At 43.6% G+C, this 17,343-nt stretch overlaps 1 protein-coding gene across 1 annotated transcript in view; it reads right to left on the bottom strand.

The window, feature by feature from the left end:
• Positions 1–13,490, bottom strand: part of TBX20 (T-box transcription factor 20) — a 51,085-nt gene extending 37,595 nt beyond the window's left edge. Inside the window, exons 1-5 of the mRNA XM_040644109.1 lie at positions 13,364–13,490; positions 9,804–10,059; positions 8,603–8,767; positions 4,754–4,862; positions 238–396 (exon numbers count right to left, since the gene is read on the bottom strand). Coding sequence (XP_040500043.1) covers positions 238–396; positions 4,754–4,862; positions 8,603–8,767; positions 9,804–10,059; positions 13,364–13,490 — 816 coding nt within the window. The remainder of the gene's footprint in view (positions 1–237; positions 397–4,753; positions 4,863–8,602; positions 8,768–9,803; positions 10,060–13,363) is intronic.
• Between the last annotated feature and the right edge of the window lie 3,853 nt (positions 13,491–17,343).

The raw sequence follows: 17,343 nt of genomic DNA, 5'->3' as shown, positions 1-17,343 counted from the left end.
AATGAACAACCTGACCAAGGGTATAAAGACTCTAGAAAAGATGGTATAACACAGACCTCGATAACCTTGAGTCATGGTCACTCAACACGCTTGGAGGTGCTGGGGCTGATACTCAAGAGCACTCACCAGAGTAAACTTCAGTTTGGAGTACTGGGATAGCCCTTCTCGCCAAGAAAATGAAAGCAGCTCCCAAATCTTTCCCTTATGTAGGAAACGAATGGTGAATACTGAACTTACCAGCTGATTCTGGTAGGCAGTGACTGCTGTGAAAACGGTCTCTGGGAAGATGAATGTTCTGAATTCTTCAGACTTCAGATTGAGCAATGAGGCTGTGTGGTCTTTCTTCTTAATGATGTGCACCCGCGGCTGGTACTTGTGCATTGAGTTCAAAATGATCTATGATGAAGAGATGGGAAGTACTGAATTTTAAGTATTTATATTGCTAAACAGGCCAAAGTGCAATGAGGCAAAGAAAGAGCCATAAGATCTCAGCTTCAAATTCAAGCTTTAAGATCAGGATATACCCTTTCCATTCATCCTTTTCATAATGTGCTGCAGAGTCATAGCTGTGAAATCACATTTTATCAAAACAACTGTACACAATACAGGTTGTTTCAAGGGTCCTTTCTAAAATGATGGGGGGAGGAGGTGCCTGGGATGGAGCCCCATGTCGGGCTCCCTGCTCAGCTCAGCCCGGAGTCTGCTTCTCCCTCTCCCTCTGCCCCCGCCCCTGTGCACTCTCTCTCTCTCTCTCAAATTAAAAAAAAAAAATCTTTAAAATGATGGGGGGAAAGTCATCTGAAGGATGTCGATTTTTTTTTTTTAATCAAGTCTTTAAAATATTTTTTGCTAGTCTGGTTAGACCAAAGGATGTACAGTCTAAATTTTCTAAAGGAAGAATTTATGTATTCTGGGAGGACAGATTGCTATTTATGGTTGGGGGAGACACAAAGAATTAAGAAAGGCTGTGTGGTATTAGACCTCAGTTAGAGTGCTAAACCCGTTACTTTCTAGCTCCTTTATTTTGAGCCAACTGATCTCACCTCTCCAACCTTGCTTTCTCCAATGCAAAAACATACCTCACAGAGTTGTAGGGAGGATTAGATGATGTAGCCCTTAAAAATTACAGAGCAAATAGGAAGTGCTCAGTAAACATGAACATTATTATTATTATTTGTTGTTATTGTATATATATAATATAACGTTATATTACTGTTATTATTATTACATCAATTCCTGGCTTCCAGTTATAAACCACACGTGAATGACAGTGATAACCATCTTCCGTCCTATAGCTAGTAAAAGTTGCCCAATACTTAGAAATCATGAGCCTACTATGGTTGTTAACAAGGCAGTATTTTTCATGTATCTTTTCAATAAAATATAATGATTTGCCATTATGAAATCTGAGCAACAAAATTCACTTTTAGATGCAAAATTTTTCCATCTCTTCCCCTCTGCCACTCAGACAGCTACCTAAACTGGTAAAACTGGGTATGTCCTTCCTGGGATAACAGTGCCGACGCTATATGCCCTTCATCCCAAGGGCCTAGCAGAGAGCCTGGCTCTCAGGGGAGGCATGTGATACATCCTGTGGCAGGAGCAGGGTCAATGGCATGCAGTGTCGTTGCAACTAACGGCTCCCCTGTTTTCTTGGCTAACATGGGTGTGGTCGATGAGCATTTTTGCTCGTTGACTTTAACAGAGTTAAATACTAGTCACTGTGGGATGACTAATATAGAATCAGTCTCTCCCTGTGCTGAGATGTAAGCCAACTTAAAGTTACAGGGCATTAACTGGCATTGAATTTTGAACACGCCATCCTCCTGAATAGGAATAACTAAAACAAATGAGAGCTTCAAATGAGTTGAAGTAGACTTAAAAAAAAAAAAAAAGTCATCTCTTTATATAATGTGTTTATTTCAAGGAGTTCAAAATATTTATGGTCACTCATAAAACTGGAATAAACTCAAAGTGACAAAAGTAAACTTCTAACACTGATATAAGAAAAAACCTGAGCATTCATTATACGTGGTACTAACAGTTAGAAAGAATTTTCACACATACACACACATATACACACACAATGGAAAAAGCCCTAAGCTTTACATAATGTCCCCTCTCCCCTACTTACACCATCTCAAGGTCAATTTCCTTCGGGAAAGGGTGCCAAAGAAACTCAAACCTCAGACTGAATCTCAGCCCCCTTGACTCTCTGCTCAAGACCTCATGGGGCTAAGGAACACTAATAGAAATGTCAACTTTGCTTCACTGAATAAATAAATTCCCTGAAGTAAAAAATTTTCTTGTTATAAAATGAAAAATGCATCCATAAGAAGGGCTTCTCCAGAACTAATTCAAAGAACTTGGCTGAACGACACAGGATCTAAAAATCTTTCCTTGTAGTTTTCAGAACACATTATTTATGGTGACAAAAGGTTATATTAAAGCTAAAATGGATATTAACAACCACCTAAGACTAAATAATTTGTCAAGGTCTAATCCTGCATAACCAGATGAGAAGTCAGAGCTCCTAAAATACAGCTTGCTTCTATTTCTACCCATGAAGTTGATATTAAAAGGAAAACATATTAATTCTGGACAGCTGAGCTCAAAATGAATTCTCAAGTCTTTCTGGAAAGACCCAAATAGTGCTTCTAAAAGCTTCACGTAAGGGCATCTGGGTGGTTCAGTTCATTAAGCATAGCAGGGAGATCAGGAGAAGAAAGGGAAGAATGAAGGGGGGGTAAACAGAAGGCGGAATGAACCATGAGAGACTATGGACTCTGGGAAACAAACTGAGGGTTTCAGAGGGGAGGGGGGGAGGGGGATGGGCTAGCCTGGTGATGGGTATTAAGGAGGGCATGTATTGCATGGAGCACTAGGTGTTATGTGCAAACAATGAATCATGGAACACTACATCAAAAACTAATGATGTACTGTATGGTGACTAACATAACATAATAAAAAAATTTTTTAAAAAAAGGCATCTGCCTTCGACTAAGGTCATGATCTCAGGCTCCTCAGATAGAACCCTGTGTCAGGTTCCCTGCTCAGCGGGGAGCCTGCTTCTCCCTCTCCCTCTGCTGCTCCACCTGCTTGTGCTCTCTTGCTCTCTCTCTCTCAAATAAATAAAATCTTAAAAAACAACAACCACAACAACAACTATTCCAGGACTTTCTTCAACGTTTTAAAAAATAATAATAAAATTAAAAATAAATAAGTAAAAGCTTCACATACGGAAAATACCACAACCATAAAAAATTTTGTTTCTCCCTGCAAAGATTTCAATGGAGTCAAGAAATTTTAATATGAATCATAATATGAATTATAATTCATATGAATTTAATATGAATTAATTTAATATGACATTAAGAATGATCTGGCCTGCAGAAAATGTCTCCCAGATACTTCATCATTTTTAACCTAAAAAAAAAAAAATCTATCAATGAAAACGTCTTTTTAAAAAAGCAGAAAAAGACAATTATCCCAACATTCTTAAAGATAAAAGTCAATTATCTTTTCCAATACATAAAATAACAGAAACCTATTAACCTATTTGCAACATCGCAACAGTACCACTAGCAGAATCGTGAGTTAACCTGGTTACTCTGATTTGGTCATGATAAACAAGGCCTCTTGCGGGCAAATGGGTGGTGGCAACGCCTAAAGTGATTTATTTGGTTCCAGTTTCAATCAAACCATTTGAAACCATTGGCTAGAACTCTCTAATTCACATCTACTTATAGCCATCCTTTTTGAGAAATGTTCTGAACTTCTAAATTGCATAGATCCAATAAAAACTAAAACCTTGAGTAACAAGAGTTTTAATTAAGGGGTAAGAGAGAGAATAATTATATCAAAATATCTAAGCCAAGGGAAGCAACCAATGAAGTGCCAATGTGATTTCTGACAAATGGCGGCAAAAAAACAAAGAAACAGTCCTCTCCTTATCAAAAAGAAGTATGCAAGTCTAAAGTTTTCTTAGCATAAAATCTAAAACAATTTTTATATAAATCTTTTAGAGCATGGAATAACATCATTGTTCCTTACAAAGCAGACTTATCAAATGTGTAAAGGCCTGTGTCAATGGCTATTTATGCTGTTAATTATTGATATGGACTCAGAATTCCAATTTCTCTTTTTCCATATTTTGATGAACTCCTTATGACACAAAATCATATTGCTTTGTTTTTAATTTCAAGATTTCTCTGTGCTTTAATATTCATAAGACTCTCTACAATAGGGGTACATAATGAGTAAAGAGCACTTCCCCAAATTTATTTGGACACAAAACCCTTTTGTTCTACCGTGTCTCACATGAACAAGCTCTACAAAACACACTTGGGGAAATCCCCAGAGGAGATGTCAGCCCCATTTCCTTTACACTGGGGTACCTAATATACCACGGACAGAAATCAGATGTTTAACCCAGGAACTATCATAGCCTCCAGAATGCCCGTTCCCTTTGTGTAGCTGGTGCAGTAGTAAAGTAGTTGCAGTCAGGAAATTCACAGTGCCGAAGGTTCCAGACCCTCTTGCACAGAAATGGCATACAGCACCCCTGTAAGTGACCTCTTGAGAAGAGCAGTCGGGGTTCGCGGAACAGCACGTGAATGTTCTCACAGAATGACTGAGAGATGGAAGATGGGATGGGGAGGGGGCGGGAAGCAGAGACTGAGACCGAGGAAGTTCTGAGGGACTTCTCCATTCCATCCCAGGGAATCCACATAACCCAGGGCACTGTACTTACATGGCCATGCTGATCCAGTTCATTGTTGGTGAGTTTCACCTTCTCAAAGGACACCATCTGCTTGAGGAGCTGCTCACCAGTGAAAGGGGAGTCTGGGTGCACATACAGCCTAGGAAAATTAGGAGAAAATGTTACTGAGACATCTTTAAAAATCTGTTCTCTGGGAGTTGTAAAATATTCTGATTCTAAAGGAACACAAAAACCTCATATAAATGGTGAGTTTTATTTGCCCCAGATAATCTCAAATTTAATAATATAACAGTATCAAAATAACTCTAAAACATCTAAATATGTGTTCTTCATGTACCAATGATCTAGTAAATTTTCTATTGTCTGCTCAGCAAGCCATTTTTAATTTTAAAATTTAAAATTAAAAATTAATTTTAAAAATTAAAAAATTTTTCCATTTTTCTAATCAACTATTGGCCTGCTTCAGTAAAATACAGAATTTTACTACTGTTGTAGGTATTTTCAAGAGAGAGACTAGTTTCTACTAATTGTATAATGAGTTCCTAGTATAAATACTGCTAAAAAGCAAGGAAGGCATAAAGAATTGAAGAGGAAACAATTCTAGAGAATCCACCCGTTTACACTTGAAGACGACTCAGTTTCAAGTTCACAAATACAAGACAAAGTAATTTTAATACAGCAACCTGGCTAACTTTTCATAGTCCCCAGACCACAGTCTGTTGCTCCTTCCACTACCTTAAATACTACTACTTTCATCTAGTTAAGTGCCCACTAAAGAACAGTGAAAATAAGCTGGGTAAACCTCAAATTATTCAGTGCATTTATTCATAAACAGCTTATGGGGGGGAGAAAAACCTCTGATGGGAAAAAATGTTTTATCAAGTATTTATCATTTATTGATCAGCTGCTATGTGCAAGGCAATCTTTTCCTCACAGTTAAATGCAGGCCATCCGTTCTACCAGCAAGTATTACACAAAGCCCAACTCTTTGTAAATTCTAATCCTGGTATCCATTCGACATAAGCTTTTCTGAAGTCAGGGGAGATTACAGAACTCATGAAAGAGAGGGAAATATCCCTGATTTAATAGGATAAATCCTTTTATCCATTTAACAGGTTATTTATATCTCAATTTTATATAGGATCCTTATAACTTTAATTAAACATAAATATTATGGTTTGGGTTCAAAGTCAGGGGGAAAAGTCACAAAATATTTTTCTGCAATACTTATGGAAAAAAACCCAGGAAGTCTGTGTCATGCTTTGTCACAAAGAGGACTAAGAACAAGGTGCCCATGCTGATGTGCTAAAGCCCGCCAGAAGCAAAGCACAGAAAAGGCACTAGAAAGTCTTACTAGACCCATAGAACTGTAAAGGCTTTAGGTGTGTGTTTGTCTTCCTGTTTGTTTTGGAGGAGTGCTCGAGAATGCCTTTCAATTGAAGTATTCCTTGAAGACACAACCATAGTGCCATTTCAAGTACACCCCTCCAAGACCAGAACTTCACACGTGCAACGGTTTTACATCCTACCTACTCCGCCAAAAAAGTTTCCAAAAATATTTAAACTCCTAGAAACTCATGAAATGTTCCCTCTTTATCAACTCAGCATGTGTAATCACATTAATAAATTCTCAGTTACTTTAAAGACAACGAAATGTCCTATATGAAAACACAACATTATTTTAGATAATGTCTTGCCCGTTGTTGAGGTCAAATGATATCGTCAAGTATTATTTCTTCTGATTAGGAACAACTTTCGTCTGAAATAAAATGTTGCAACAAGAACCACATCAATACAAAAACGATCACCTCTGGGGGACCTGGGTGGCTCAGTTGGTTAAGCATCTGCCTTCTGCTCAGGTCAAGATTGGGCTCAAGCCTCATTGGCTCCCTGCTCAGCAGGGAGCCTGCTTCTGAACCCTCTCCTCCCAGCTCCTGCTCTCTCTTGCTATCTCTGCCTCTCTCTCTCAAATAAATAAAATCTTAAAAAAAAAAAATCACCTCCCGTATTCCTCACCTTTCCCTTATGGAGCTATGAAATATAGTGCTATTTTTTAATAATGATAATAAAGAATATTTGCTTAAATTATCTAGCGTATTTCTATCCTGTAACACACTAAACATTTTTATCTAATATCAATATAAATAAACTGAAGTAAGATGAATGAAAAAGCATACAGGAAGCCCCTCCTCTCTCAAGTCCCGCAGGACTTAAAATTCCAGCAATAGCTTAAACATGCTTCAGTTAAGATAGTGTATTGGTACGTGCTTTCCTTCTCCAACCAGAACAGATCAGTAACATAAACAAGGCATGTCATATTTCCAAAGTCCTGCTGGCCTGCACCAGTTCCCCATACCTTCTGATAGGAAGAAAACATATGCTAAATAAGAGCGATTAACTTCTTAAAGGAAAGACTTTGGGGGAGGGGGAGAGGATTTGCTTATAAAAACGGTTAGGAATCTGCTAAAATACTTGTCTCTCTTCTTTCTTTCTCTCATCTAAAAAGATTTTGGAAAGTTTGGAAGGAAGCTTGAGAGTAATGTGAATCAGCTCTTTAACAATAAATAGTAAAGAATACTAATTATAAACTACTATAAACTGGTGAATCTTGCTCAATTTTAAAAAAATGGGTATAACATTTTTTTTTTTAAGAAGTTCTTAGCCCTGTTGTTATTTAATATACTGATTTGTAAGGGTTGGGAAGATGTCCTTCCTAGTCTGTTGTGGGAATGGAAAACTCTTGAGAGGCTTCTTTTAATCTCTTCTCCAGTGTATTTAGCAGACCGTAAGCTCAGTAATGTGATTAACGACTAAGTAAGCTTAATATTCCATCTGAACTAGTATGTGTAAATTGTCTGTGTTGGTTCTGTGTCTTGACTAAAACTCCACACTCAATACTTACAAAGAACCAGCCATAACTTCAAAGTTCCTCAATCTGTACATGTAAATAAATTCTTCATTCTGGTAATGAATTTCCAGCCAATTACAAAACTTAGATAGTCATAAAACAACTTAAAAACAGTAAGTCTTGGTTTTAGAACCCTAAATGTAAAGGCTGCTAATACCCTTTGTTTGTATTAAAGTATGCAGTTAGGTTCCTATAACTTCAGCTGCTACTTTTTGCATAAACTAATACATGCTCTTTTTTTCCCCTAGAAGGCTCATTTGGGGAAAGCAGCCACAATAAAAAACAGCATGTGATTTTTTTAAACAGGGTTCTCCTTTTTGAAAGACATTATTACCAATGAATTGCACAAAAATAAACGTATATGAGCCCTAACATACTGAGTAATGTTTCCTGTAAAAGACTATTAACCTGATGTTGAATTACATCCATCTACTGAAGTGACTATGGAGAAGGGGGAAAAAAGAGCTCTTCCTACTTAAAATGTCTGAGTCCTTTGGTCAAAAACAACCACATTCCACCAAAATGACCTTTATTGTGTACAGATATAACCATATGATTTAAAAATATTTACTATAAGCAACCACTTTACTGAAATGCACTCTTCTAAAAAGGATTTTTAGGGCAACCGCTTCAGCGTTAGGTGTATTCAGTGTGGTATTAAGTAACCAACTAGAAATGATGGGTGCCCTATGAAATGGGTCCGGATTTCTAAGGAATATTCTAACTGAAATTAGGAAAGTGTGGAAATGAATTATGAGAAAGATAAAATTAAAGACAACATTCTGTGCCTGCAAACTCTGCCTTTCTCAGATAGTTTGCAGAGTCAATCCTGGAGCCTCTGCACTTGGAATGCTTTCTACCAGAGCACACCACTGTGAAAACACATCTGCTTGAAATGCAACCAGCCAGAGACATTCTGCTCTCCGGGTTAAGACGCATTTTGCTCTGCCCAAAAATCTGGAGGCACAAACCTGGCTGGCAGCGGCGGGTCTGCCTTGCCAGCCACCAGCCAGGAGGACCGGTGGTAGGCGTAGCGGTACCTCTTGTTGTCCACGGGGACGATGTCCATCAGGACTATGTACTTGGCCTCAGGATCCACGCCCGAAAATGACACTCGGATGGTGGGAAACATCCTCCTAACACAGGGAAACAAAGAGAATCGGCCAGAGCTCATACTGCCGAAGGAGCCCACCGAATTAAAGAGGGAGGTCCTACCTGGCCCCCAAATCCTTTTGTGTTTCCACCAAGATGTGAATTCGGAGACCTTCCTTCTCTCAAGCATAGATAATTTTAGGTATCACCTTTGCAGGAGTCCTCATTGCTAGGTGAAAAGTTTTGTTTTGTTTTCTAATACCCAAAGGTCTGCGATTAGGGAAAATCCTATCTTCTATTATCAAGCCTGTTAGGCTCCCAGACCAAAGTTTCTGCAGCGGACCGAGTCGCCCAGTCTCCTAGGGTTGCGGAGAGAAAACTCGCCCCAGCCACAGAAATCTAGGGTGGGGTCGGGTTTCTGGAGACCCTGCAGGTATTTCCCAGAGTCCAGAGAGCTGGGGTGACAAGGGCTGCCATCTGCCACCAACCTTTAGAGTCTCTGCCCCAGGACTGGGGAGCCGCCTGCACCCCGGGGCTTCTGCCCCACCCCCTGCCTGCCCAGCTACAGCAACGGGGAGCCCGTAGCACCAGCACTCCATCCTACACAAAGTGTGGTCATTTCAAATTTCATCCTGCACCGGTTTTAATTTCAGTTTTTAATGAGAACTGGCGGCTTTTGCAAATTGAGGCCAATAAAGGGAAGGAGCTACCGGCCTCGCTCCAAGCAGCCAGCAGCCCGCCCTGCACTCCCAGCATGAGTTCCCGCTTCCCTCCAGAAGCCAGCCCCGAAGACCAAAGCCCTCTCAGACTGCAGCGTCCCAAGATCACTGGTCCCTGAACCCCTTTCATCAAGGCCGAGGTGGGGTTTTTCATGGACAGATTCGGAGAAAGCAGATGCTCAGACAATCTGCTTCAGCAGTTCCTTCCAAAAGCAAGCCAGTGGAAAGAAGCCCTCATTAAACGAAGCTTCCTCTCAGTGCTGTGGATTCGTGGGGTTTCAGCCAGTGCCTGGCAACACCCTGGGCCACCCAGGGCACCATTCTCACCACCCCACCCTTCACACAGCAAGGCCCCCGCTACCTGCCCGACTTGGTGATGATCATCTCTGTCCCCAGCTCGTGGAATTTGTCCCAGAGCTCCTTGGTCTCCAGGCTGCAGGCAATTTTGGCCATTTCCTCACTGGGGATGATGGGGGTGGTGGGGATCAGCGGCTCAGTACACAGAGAGGAGGAGGCTGGGCTGCTGCTGCTGCCCCCACCACCAAACTCCCCGTGAGCATCCAGGCTGGTCAGTTCGCCCAGGGGCTGGGCACACGATGACTTCTCAACAAATTGTTCTGCAGGCAAAGAGAATGGAGGATGACAGCTGACGCTGTCAAGCAAAGATACAGGATGGGGAACAACGCAACTAAAATAGGTTCTGGACTGGACTTTGGAAAAGTTAAGTTCAGAAACTCCAGGAAGGCAGTGATAACCCATCAATAATATATATATATAGTTTACTGAACCCAGTGAGTTCTAGAACTAATAGCTTATTACTACTATTATGAAAGCCACTTTGGGGACTAAAAATGTAAGGAGTGGATAAAGGGAAAGGAGGTGGTCATAAAGATGAAAAGTAACTATTCCTGTTGTCATCCCTCTCAAGTTCTAGACTTTGCCGCTTGTAGGATCCGGTGCCAGTCCTTCCTGACCACCAGGAGAGACTTTTCTCCAGGGAGACCAAGGGAATGAAGAGATCAGGACCTTCCTTACTTTGACAGAAACTTTCCCTTCCGTCCTGAGCCTTCTCTCCATAAGAAAAAACTGAAAAGTGGAGGGGAAGTGGAGAAAAGTGCAGATGTGGTTGAAACAAAAAAATTAAGTTACTTCACTTCTCTGCCTGGCTCTCCGTTTTCTAGACTTGGTCGATATGACGGCATTTCTACAATATCCCTCCCAGCCTGAGATCTTATGAAAGGCTCTAACATATCACAGAAGTGAGCTCCCCAGGCCATTTTGGGAACCAGCAGGAAACAATTGCTTGAGGGCAGTGTGTGTATTTTTCTCTCAAAAAGGTCCTGGAAGTAAGGAAAACAACCCCAATTCCAGGTTAGCAGAGTATTAAAGTAGGAAGAACGCCATCCACCATCAGGCTGGAATACCACTGCCTCTGAACCAAACATTCTCCTCCACAGCTGATAAGGGCCTAGGACTACACCAGTCACTTTGATGGAATACAGGGGGACTTTTGTAATTGTCCCAATTATCTTGCATCCCTTAAAAAAGAAACTACTTGAATCCGCAATGTGAAACTGATCTCTAAACAATTCTGTTCTGAGTGCCCTCAAGGAATTGAAACAAGTTCTAAATGTAGGTATATACATATATATGCTGTACATCATATAACATATTTTATTTCCCATATTTCTCCTTGACTTGGGGGCAGGCAAGCAGGAAACGGAATTTTTTTTTTACGTTTTCTTCTCTTACAATAATAATCCAACTCATTTAAATTAAGGATAACCCAATTAATTATCTCAGCCTTATATTTTCAAATTCCAAGAAAGAGAAGTATGCCATGGCACAATCTTATTTGCAATGAATATTTTCAGAAACACATTCATACAATGTCTTTATAAGGAATCAACAAGTAGCCTCAGAAATTTTCTTATTTTCTGACAACTGAAACAGGCAAAGTCCCTAAGCCCCAGACTAATGACCGTCAGAGCTGGAAAGTAGAGGAGGAAGAAAATGATACAGAATTGATCTAACACAATGTTACATGTTGACTGTATCTCAATTAAAAAAAATTTTTTTAAAGAAATGTTCTAGTGGTCTAAGGCAGTTCTTCTAAATAGATTCAGTGTGTTTAAATGGGCAAGCATGAGACATTTTCAAGTCCCCACCCCACAGCTGCTTCAACATCTCTCTCATGTTCCAAAGTACCACATTCGCTCTGTAACAGAACCTCTAGGTGTTTCTCTTGCAGGAGTCCTCGGCTTATTGTGCTCTGTTGCACTGGCCTGTGGAAAGGACGAAAATGCCTTCTGGTTCTTACAGAGCCTGTCTCGAAAAGCCCAGGGGAGGGATGCTCATTTTACAGACTGTGTGTGTTTGCGGTGGGGGAGAGGGGATGGCTTTATAGTTTAGAATTTAGATAGAAGGTGAATATTCTCAGGAAAAGAAACAGAAAAGAAAGCAATACTGAAATGAGGTGAAAATGGCAAGTTTCCCAGTCTGCTGTCTGTAATTCTGACAGGAATTTTAACCCCAAGTGCTCTTTTCCTGCTAGCTACCAAACTGTGATGGCGGTGTTTATAAAGAATTCAGAGGCCCTCTAAATGGGAGTGGGTAATGTCGGGCAGTCTCACAAATATAACTGTGAAATTGATGGTTAATATTTCTGTAAAGAGTTAGGCTTTCATTGGTTGTTTCCATATTTTCTTGGCAGGCTTAGATTTCGGCAGGAGGGCAGGTGGGAAGAACCAGGGTAAGGGAGTGAAAACCTTAGAGGGGAGAATTTTTGACATTATATTTTCTGGAGATCTTCTGGTTTCCTTTTCCTTGGCTCAAAGCTTGGATTTTAGCTCTTTCTTTCCTCTCTGCCTGGCCCTCTTATTTTTCATCTCTAACACTTTGTCTTTCATACTAGGATTGTTGTTTCAGATGTGAGATGTTACAAGTATTAGAAAGGACAGGGAGAAAGAAAGAAAACACTGGGGAGAGTTAAAAAAGAAATATTACCCTAAGTTTGCTATTTGATGTTTCTCACCATTTTAGGGCATCAGATGATCAGGATGTGGAACAATTATTTCCCCAGGACCCAAGAAGTGATGATAACACCTCTTTCTCTGTCAATTATAAAGGGACTTTGAAACACTCAAGTCCAGCAGTTTCTTTCCCACACAGTTCACTTGTGCTCGGGGAACATAATCCTTATTTTCCCTTTACTCTGAGCCTAGTGTCTTCTATAAATGGTAAAGGTTGTTAAATAAACAGTATAGCTAAAAGTTGAGGAATTTGGAAAATGGTTACTGGCTAATGTTTTTGCCAACCTCCACTGAAAATGATGGCAGCTGTAAAACGATGTCTCACTGATAAGTCTGGAGCTTCTGTGAAGAAAATGGTTCATGTGGGGAGAAATGGCTTTTTCTACAGCACTTGACAGTGTCTTTAAGGAGCTGATTCTGTTTAATCTGTTGAAGTCAGAGGAAAAACAAAATTCAACTAGTTTCTTGTGAATCGGTTAGTCTCCTTGGTATCAAATGCAGACGCAGGTGTTACACGTATGGTAAATTCTGTTGAGTCTTAAAAGGGGTTAATAATTATTTATCCCTGACTGTTTTTATCCCAACAAAGTTGCACACACTCTCCTACGTACAACTTGAGACGGGGATTCTAGAGGAATGGGTAAGGAAAGTGGCTAGCGCATAGAGGAGACGCGAAATCCGCTGTCCGTGAAGCCCCTAAAGAAAATTTGGGAGGAAAAGGAAAGAATCCCCCACCCCTAGCGTCGGGCCCCTGGCCTAGGATCAGAAGCTGCCGCGAGCAGGGAAAGGCCACCCTCGCGAGCCTCCCGCAGGCAGGGGACCGAGGGACAGACAGAGGAGGAGCAGCCCCGCCCCTGCCCACGGCTGACAACCAGGCAGCCGGACTTACCCAGAGGTTTGATGGTGTTCTCGGTGGCCTCCTTCTCTTTGGAGCCGCCGCTCGACATGAGCGCGGCGATGGAGAAGGCGTTGGCCCGGGAGGACAGCTGTGGCTTGGGCGACGCCGTGAACTCCATGGCCCCCAGCGCGCGGTCCTGGCCACGGACTGGGCCTGCCGAACTGCCGTCCAGCTTCCCCAAGGGAGACAAAAACCGACACACAGCGCAAAGTTTCCAAGTGCAATCTCAGCGGAGTCGGGAACTCCAGATGAGTCAGCCCCAACCTCCCAAGAGCTCCACACTGGCCTCTGTCCCTCACCGCAAAGCCCTCCAGCCCCAGAGACTTCGAACCAGCCGGAGAGGACAGGAGGGGACCAGTAGCGGGCTCAACCGGGTGCGCGAACACTGGGGCGCTCCGCAGGACCTCGGGCTGCGCCGCCGGAAGGTGGAGACGAGCATCGGACGCGCAAAGCCCAGGGGTCTTGCCGCACCGCCTCTGCGTCCTTCCTCCCTCCACTCGCTGGGAACAGCCGGAGCAGCCCAAGCTGCAAGAAGGTGACGACCGGCGGAGCGCCGCTGCGAGGGAGCGGACGCCAAGGAGCGCGAGCGCAGGCGTGCGGAGCACGGCGCGGCGCGGAGGACACTGCGCCCGGGCGCTCCCAGCCCTGCGCCTTAATTTGCTGGCGGCAGCTATCCCGGCGGCCCGCAGCCAGTCAGCGCCTCTCCACGTCACCGCTTCCTGATTCCGCCGCCGGGGGCGGGGCCGCGGGCTGGGCAGGGAGGGCGCGTCCCGGGCGCGGTTCCCGCACCGCCTCGCGCCGCTACTGGCCGCGAACCTGGCGCCCGTTCGGAAAAAGTGTCACCACCACGCTGCCGCAGATGCCCCTAGCCTGGTCTCCAAGTCCCGGGGCGGAAGGACGTGCGTGCGGTCGGGAGCGGGTATTTTTGAAGCGGCTAGGAAGCGGGATTCTGGGAGTGGCCCGGTGCGGGAATCTAGACCAGGGGTAGCCTGAGGGAGTTCCTGCTTCTTCCATTCTTTTTCTTCCCAGTGCTCAAAGTTCCAAAAGAAAATTGGGAAGCTCTAAGTAGAGTGGAAACCGGCGCCACAGACCCAGCACCTAACGGGCCTGATCCTATTCGCGGGACAGCTCCCAGGGCTGGTCCCCTCACTCGTTGGGCTCCAAAATCTGTCTGCTTGGCAGGCGTACTGGAGAGACACAGCCCTGCGAAGGATATGCTAAGGGAGGGCTGCGAGCGTTTGGCAAAGGATGCTGCTTTCAGAACCACGGCTTCTGCTGCACACCAGTGCGCCACTTACCCTGGGTTCCTGTTCCTGAAAGGGACTCCGGAGAGTGGGGCCTCCACGAAGGGAAGGCTTGGGGCGGGCGCGGTGCCGGAGTCGCGGCACCCTGCGGGGACCACGCGACGCGCAGTGGAAGAGAGCGAGATTTACAGCGCCTGAGCTCGGTAGACGTGGACTCTTCAGCCTCCTTAAACTGGGCTGCGACCAGGACTTCCCACGGCCTTATGGGGGTCGTCCTGTTGGCCCTGTTCAGCTTGAATAACTCAAATTCTCCGAATTCGCAGGGTAATCCGCTTCACTCGGAGCCGTGTAAACTCAGGCTGACACACACACTCAAGTTGTACATGTAAATATTTGCGCTCCTTTCCAACCAGTCGGTCTGGCGATTAGGAGCCTCTTGGTGGGTCTTAAAATTTAAAAGAAAAAGAAGACAGCTTCCATTTCCCACCAGCCCTATTCTCCCTTCCCTGCAACCCTGCTGCACCAGCCTCCTGAAATAAACTTACGGGAAAAAAGCTAAAAAGTCAAAAGTTGAGAACTTTTATGAAAGTGAAATGATGACATCCGGGAGAATCGTGATTTAAACCACTCTTGCCAATGCGTTCAATGGTTTCTAACAAGGTGCTGCATGCAGGTGACTAACAAACACATTCTGCTGTCAGTCTCCAGGTACAAAGTGCAGATGTGCATATATTTGGGGAAATTCGTAAAATCATAGGCTTTATTGCTGGAAGGGGTTTACACTGTCCTGTAGCCTATCTCCATTTGCTTTTGAGAGGGAAACACCAGGTACGGCTTGGCAGGGGCACGTCTCCTCTCCAATCGGCCCAGCCAGCTAGAGGCAGACCCCAGCACCAGACCGGGCACTCCAGGCCACCGTCTTGGTCACACCCTGGCCCTGCAGTTGTGCCTGGGCTGCGGTATTAGAGCTAACTCCGGCTGAGAGCAGAGGGCTCTCAGATTAAACCTCAGGAAAAACAGAGGCTAAGCCAACTGGGTGTGCCTAAGGATCAGTTTCCATTCTTGAGCCCTTACTCTTTGCTGTTTTTGGACAACTCAGACCCTCCGTTGTTGTTGAAGATCACGTCGCCGCCCCAACACATACCCCATCTCAATGCAACAGTGACATTTCCCTCTTGAATGTAAGGCACATACTGGTTCCTTTCCCGTCTCAGAAAGGGAGATTTCTGACAAGAGAGTTTTTTGTTTGTTTTTAACTTTATATCGGAGTGAGGGTGATGTCATGGTTAGTCTAGAGCTTAAAATATGCTTCAAATGATGAAGATCTTTTTGCTGGTTTTAGTTTTCAAAAACTTACAGAATTATACCTCAATTTTTATAAACTTGCCATTACATTTCTACACAGAGGAAACATCGTTTCTTTTCATAATTATCCTAATAGTTTAGAATGGAATTTGAATAATTTCATGACAGGGTCATTTTTGGAAAAATTGGCCCAGCGAGGGGCAAGCCGAGTTGCCCCCAATCAGCCTCCACTTCCTTTTCCAATTGTCACCGCGGTAGCCCGGTTCTGAGTCTCTTGTGGGCAGGAACTCCGACTATTCATCGTATTAAAGGTAAAACAGGAAGCACAAAAAGTTAAATGAACGCGCGGAGGCAGGAGGCAGACCAGAGGAATGGAAAAGGCCACTTTAAACAAATCTGGGCTCTAGAGGTGAGCCGTTTGGGGACCCCTAACAAGCTATGCATCTTGTTGGTGTTGAAACCGTGGCAATAAAATGTATACGACAACATAATTATGGGGGGGGGGCATACCGTCCCTTCTCTTAGATTTATTGCCTTTGCAAATCAATATGATGGTATAAAAACGGGAAACCGGTGCTTGGCAGAGAGATGCTGTCAAAGCGTGATTCGAAGCCATCCCGAAGCTGGGAGCGCTGAAGTTCAAAACCTCAGTGTTAGCGCGGGTCAACAGGTAAAGCCACCACGGGGGTTGGAACAAAGCAATCACATTAACACTTCCCTCCAGGCCCTGTTCAGGCTGAGGACAAGCGGGCGGGGGCTGCTTTCGGATGCGGGAACGTGCAACCGGACTTGGAGAAGGGTTTGAATCTTGACTTTAGACCGCTTTAGCCCTAAGACTTTGTGTAGGTTATCTAAACCTCTCAAAGCCTCAGTTTCACCATCTACATTAAATAGGGCCAATAATTTATTCCTCCCTGGAAGATGGCTCTGTGGATTCATGAGATAACGTGTGTAAAGCCCCTAAGCCATAACTAACCTTAACACCAATGTAAGTAAAACATAAGTACAGAATTTTATTATATTTAAATTTTGAACTGCAGCTTCGAGATCGTAGAGATGTATTTCTCGCACACGCTTGTCGAGTTAACTGTATAGACAGTTTTGGAATGTGCGCAGAGGAGTGGAGTCACATGGTGATAAGGAGCCCTTCCTTACATCGCGTTAGACTTTGGAGCCTAAGAATTAAACTTTTTGGTTATACGTCTGAGTTTGGTTATACGGAGTTCGGAGGACTGGAAGTTGTCTCCCTATACATTCCACACTTTCAAATCCCCTTTTGTAGTCTCCGGAACTCAGAAGTTAGTGGTCCCAGAGAACAGCCCAGGAAGTAATTGGTTTTCCGCTTTTGGCCAAAGATCCCTCGCTTAACGAATGCTAACGCAGAACCCTCCGCCGACAGCGGCTGGGACCCGTCCGCTGCTG

The sequence above is a fragment of the Ursus maritimus genome, unplaced genomic scaffold, assembly GCF_017311325.1.
Source record: "Ursus maritimus isolate PB19 unplaced genomic scaffold, ASM1731132v1 scaffold_3, whole genome shotgun sequence".
In the NCBI taxonomy this organism is placed as follows: Eukaryota; Metazoa; Chordata; class Mammalia; order Carnivora; family Ursidae; genus Ursus; species Ursus maritimus.
Note: the sequence above shows the minus strand (reverse complement) of the source record. Positions and strands in the feature narration are given on the sequence as shown.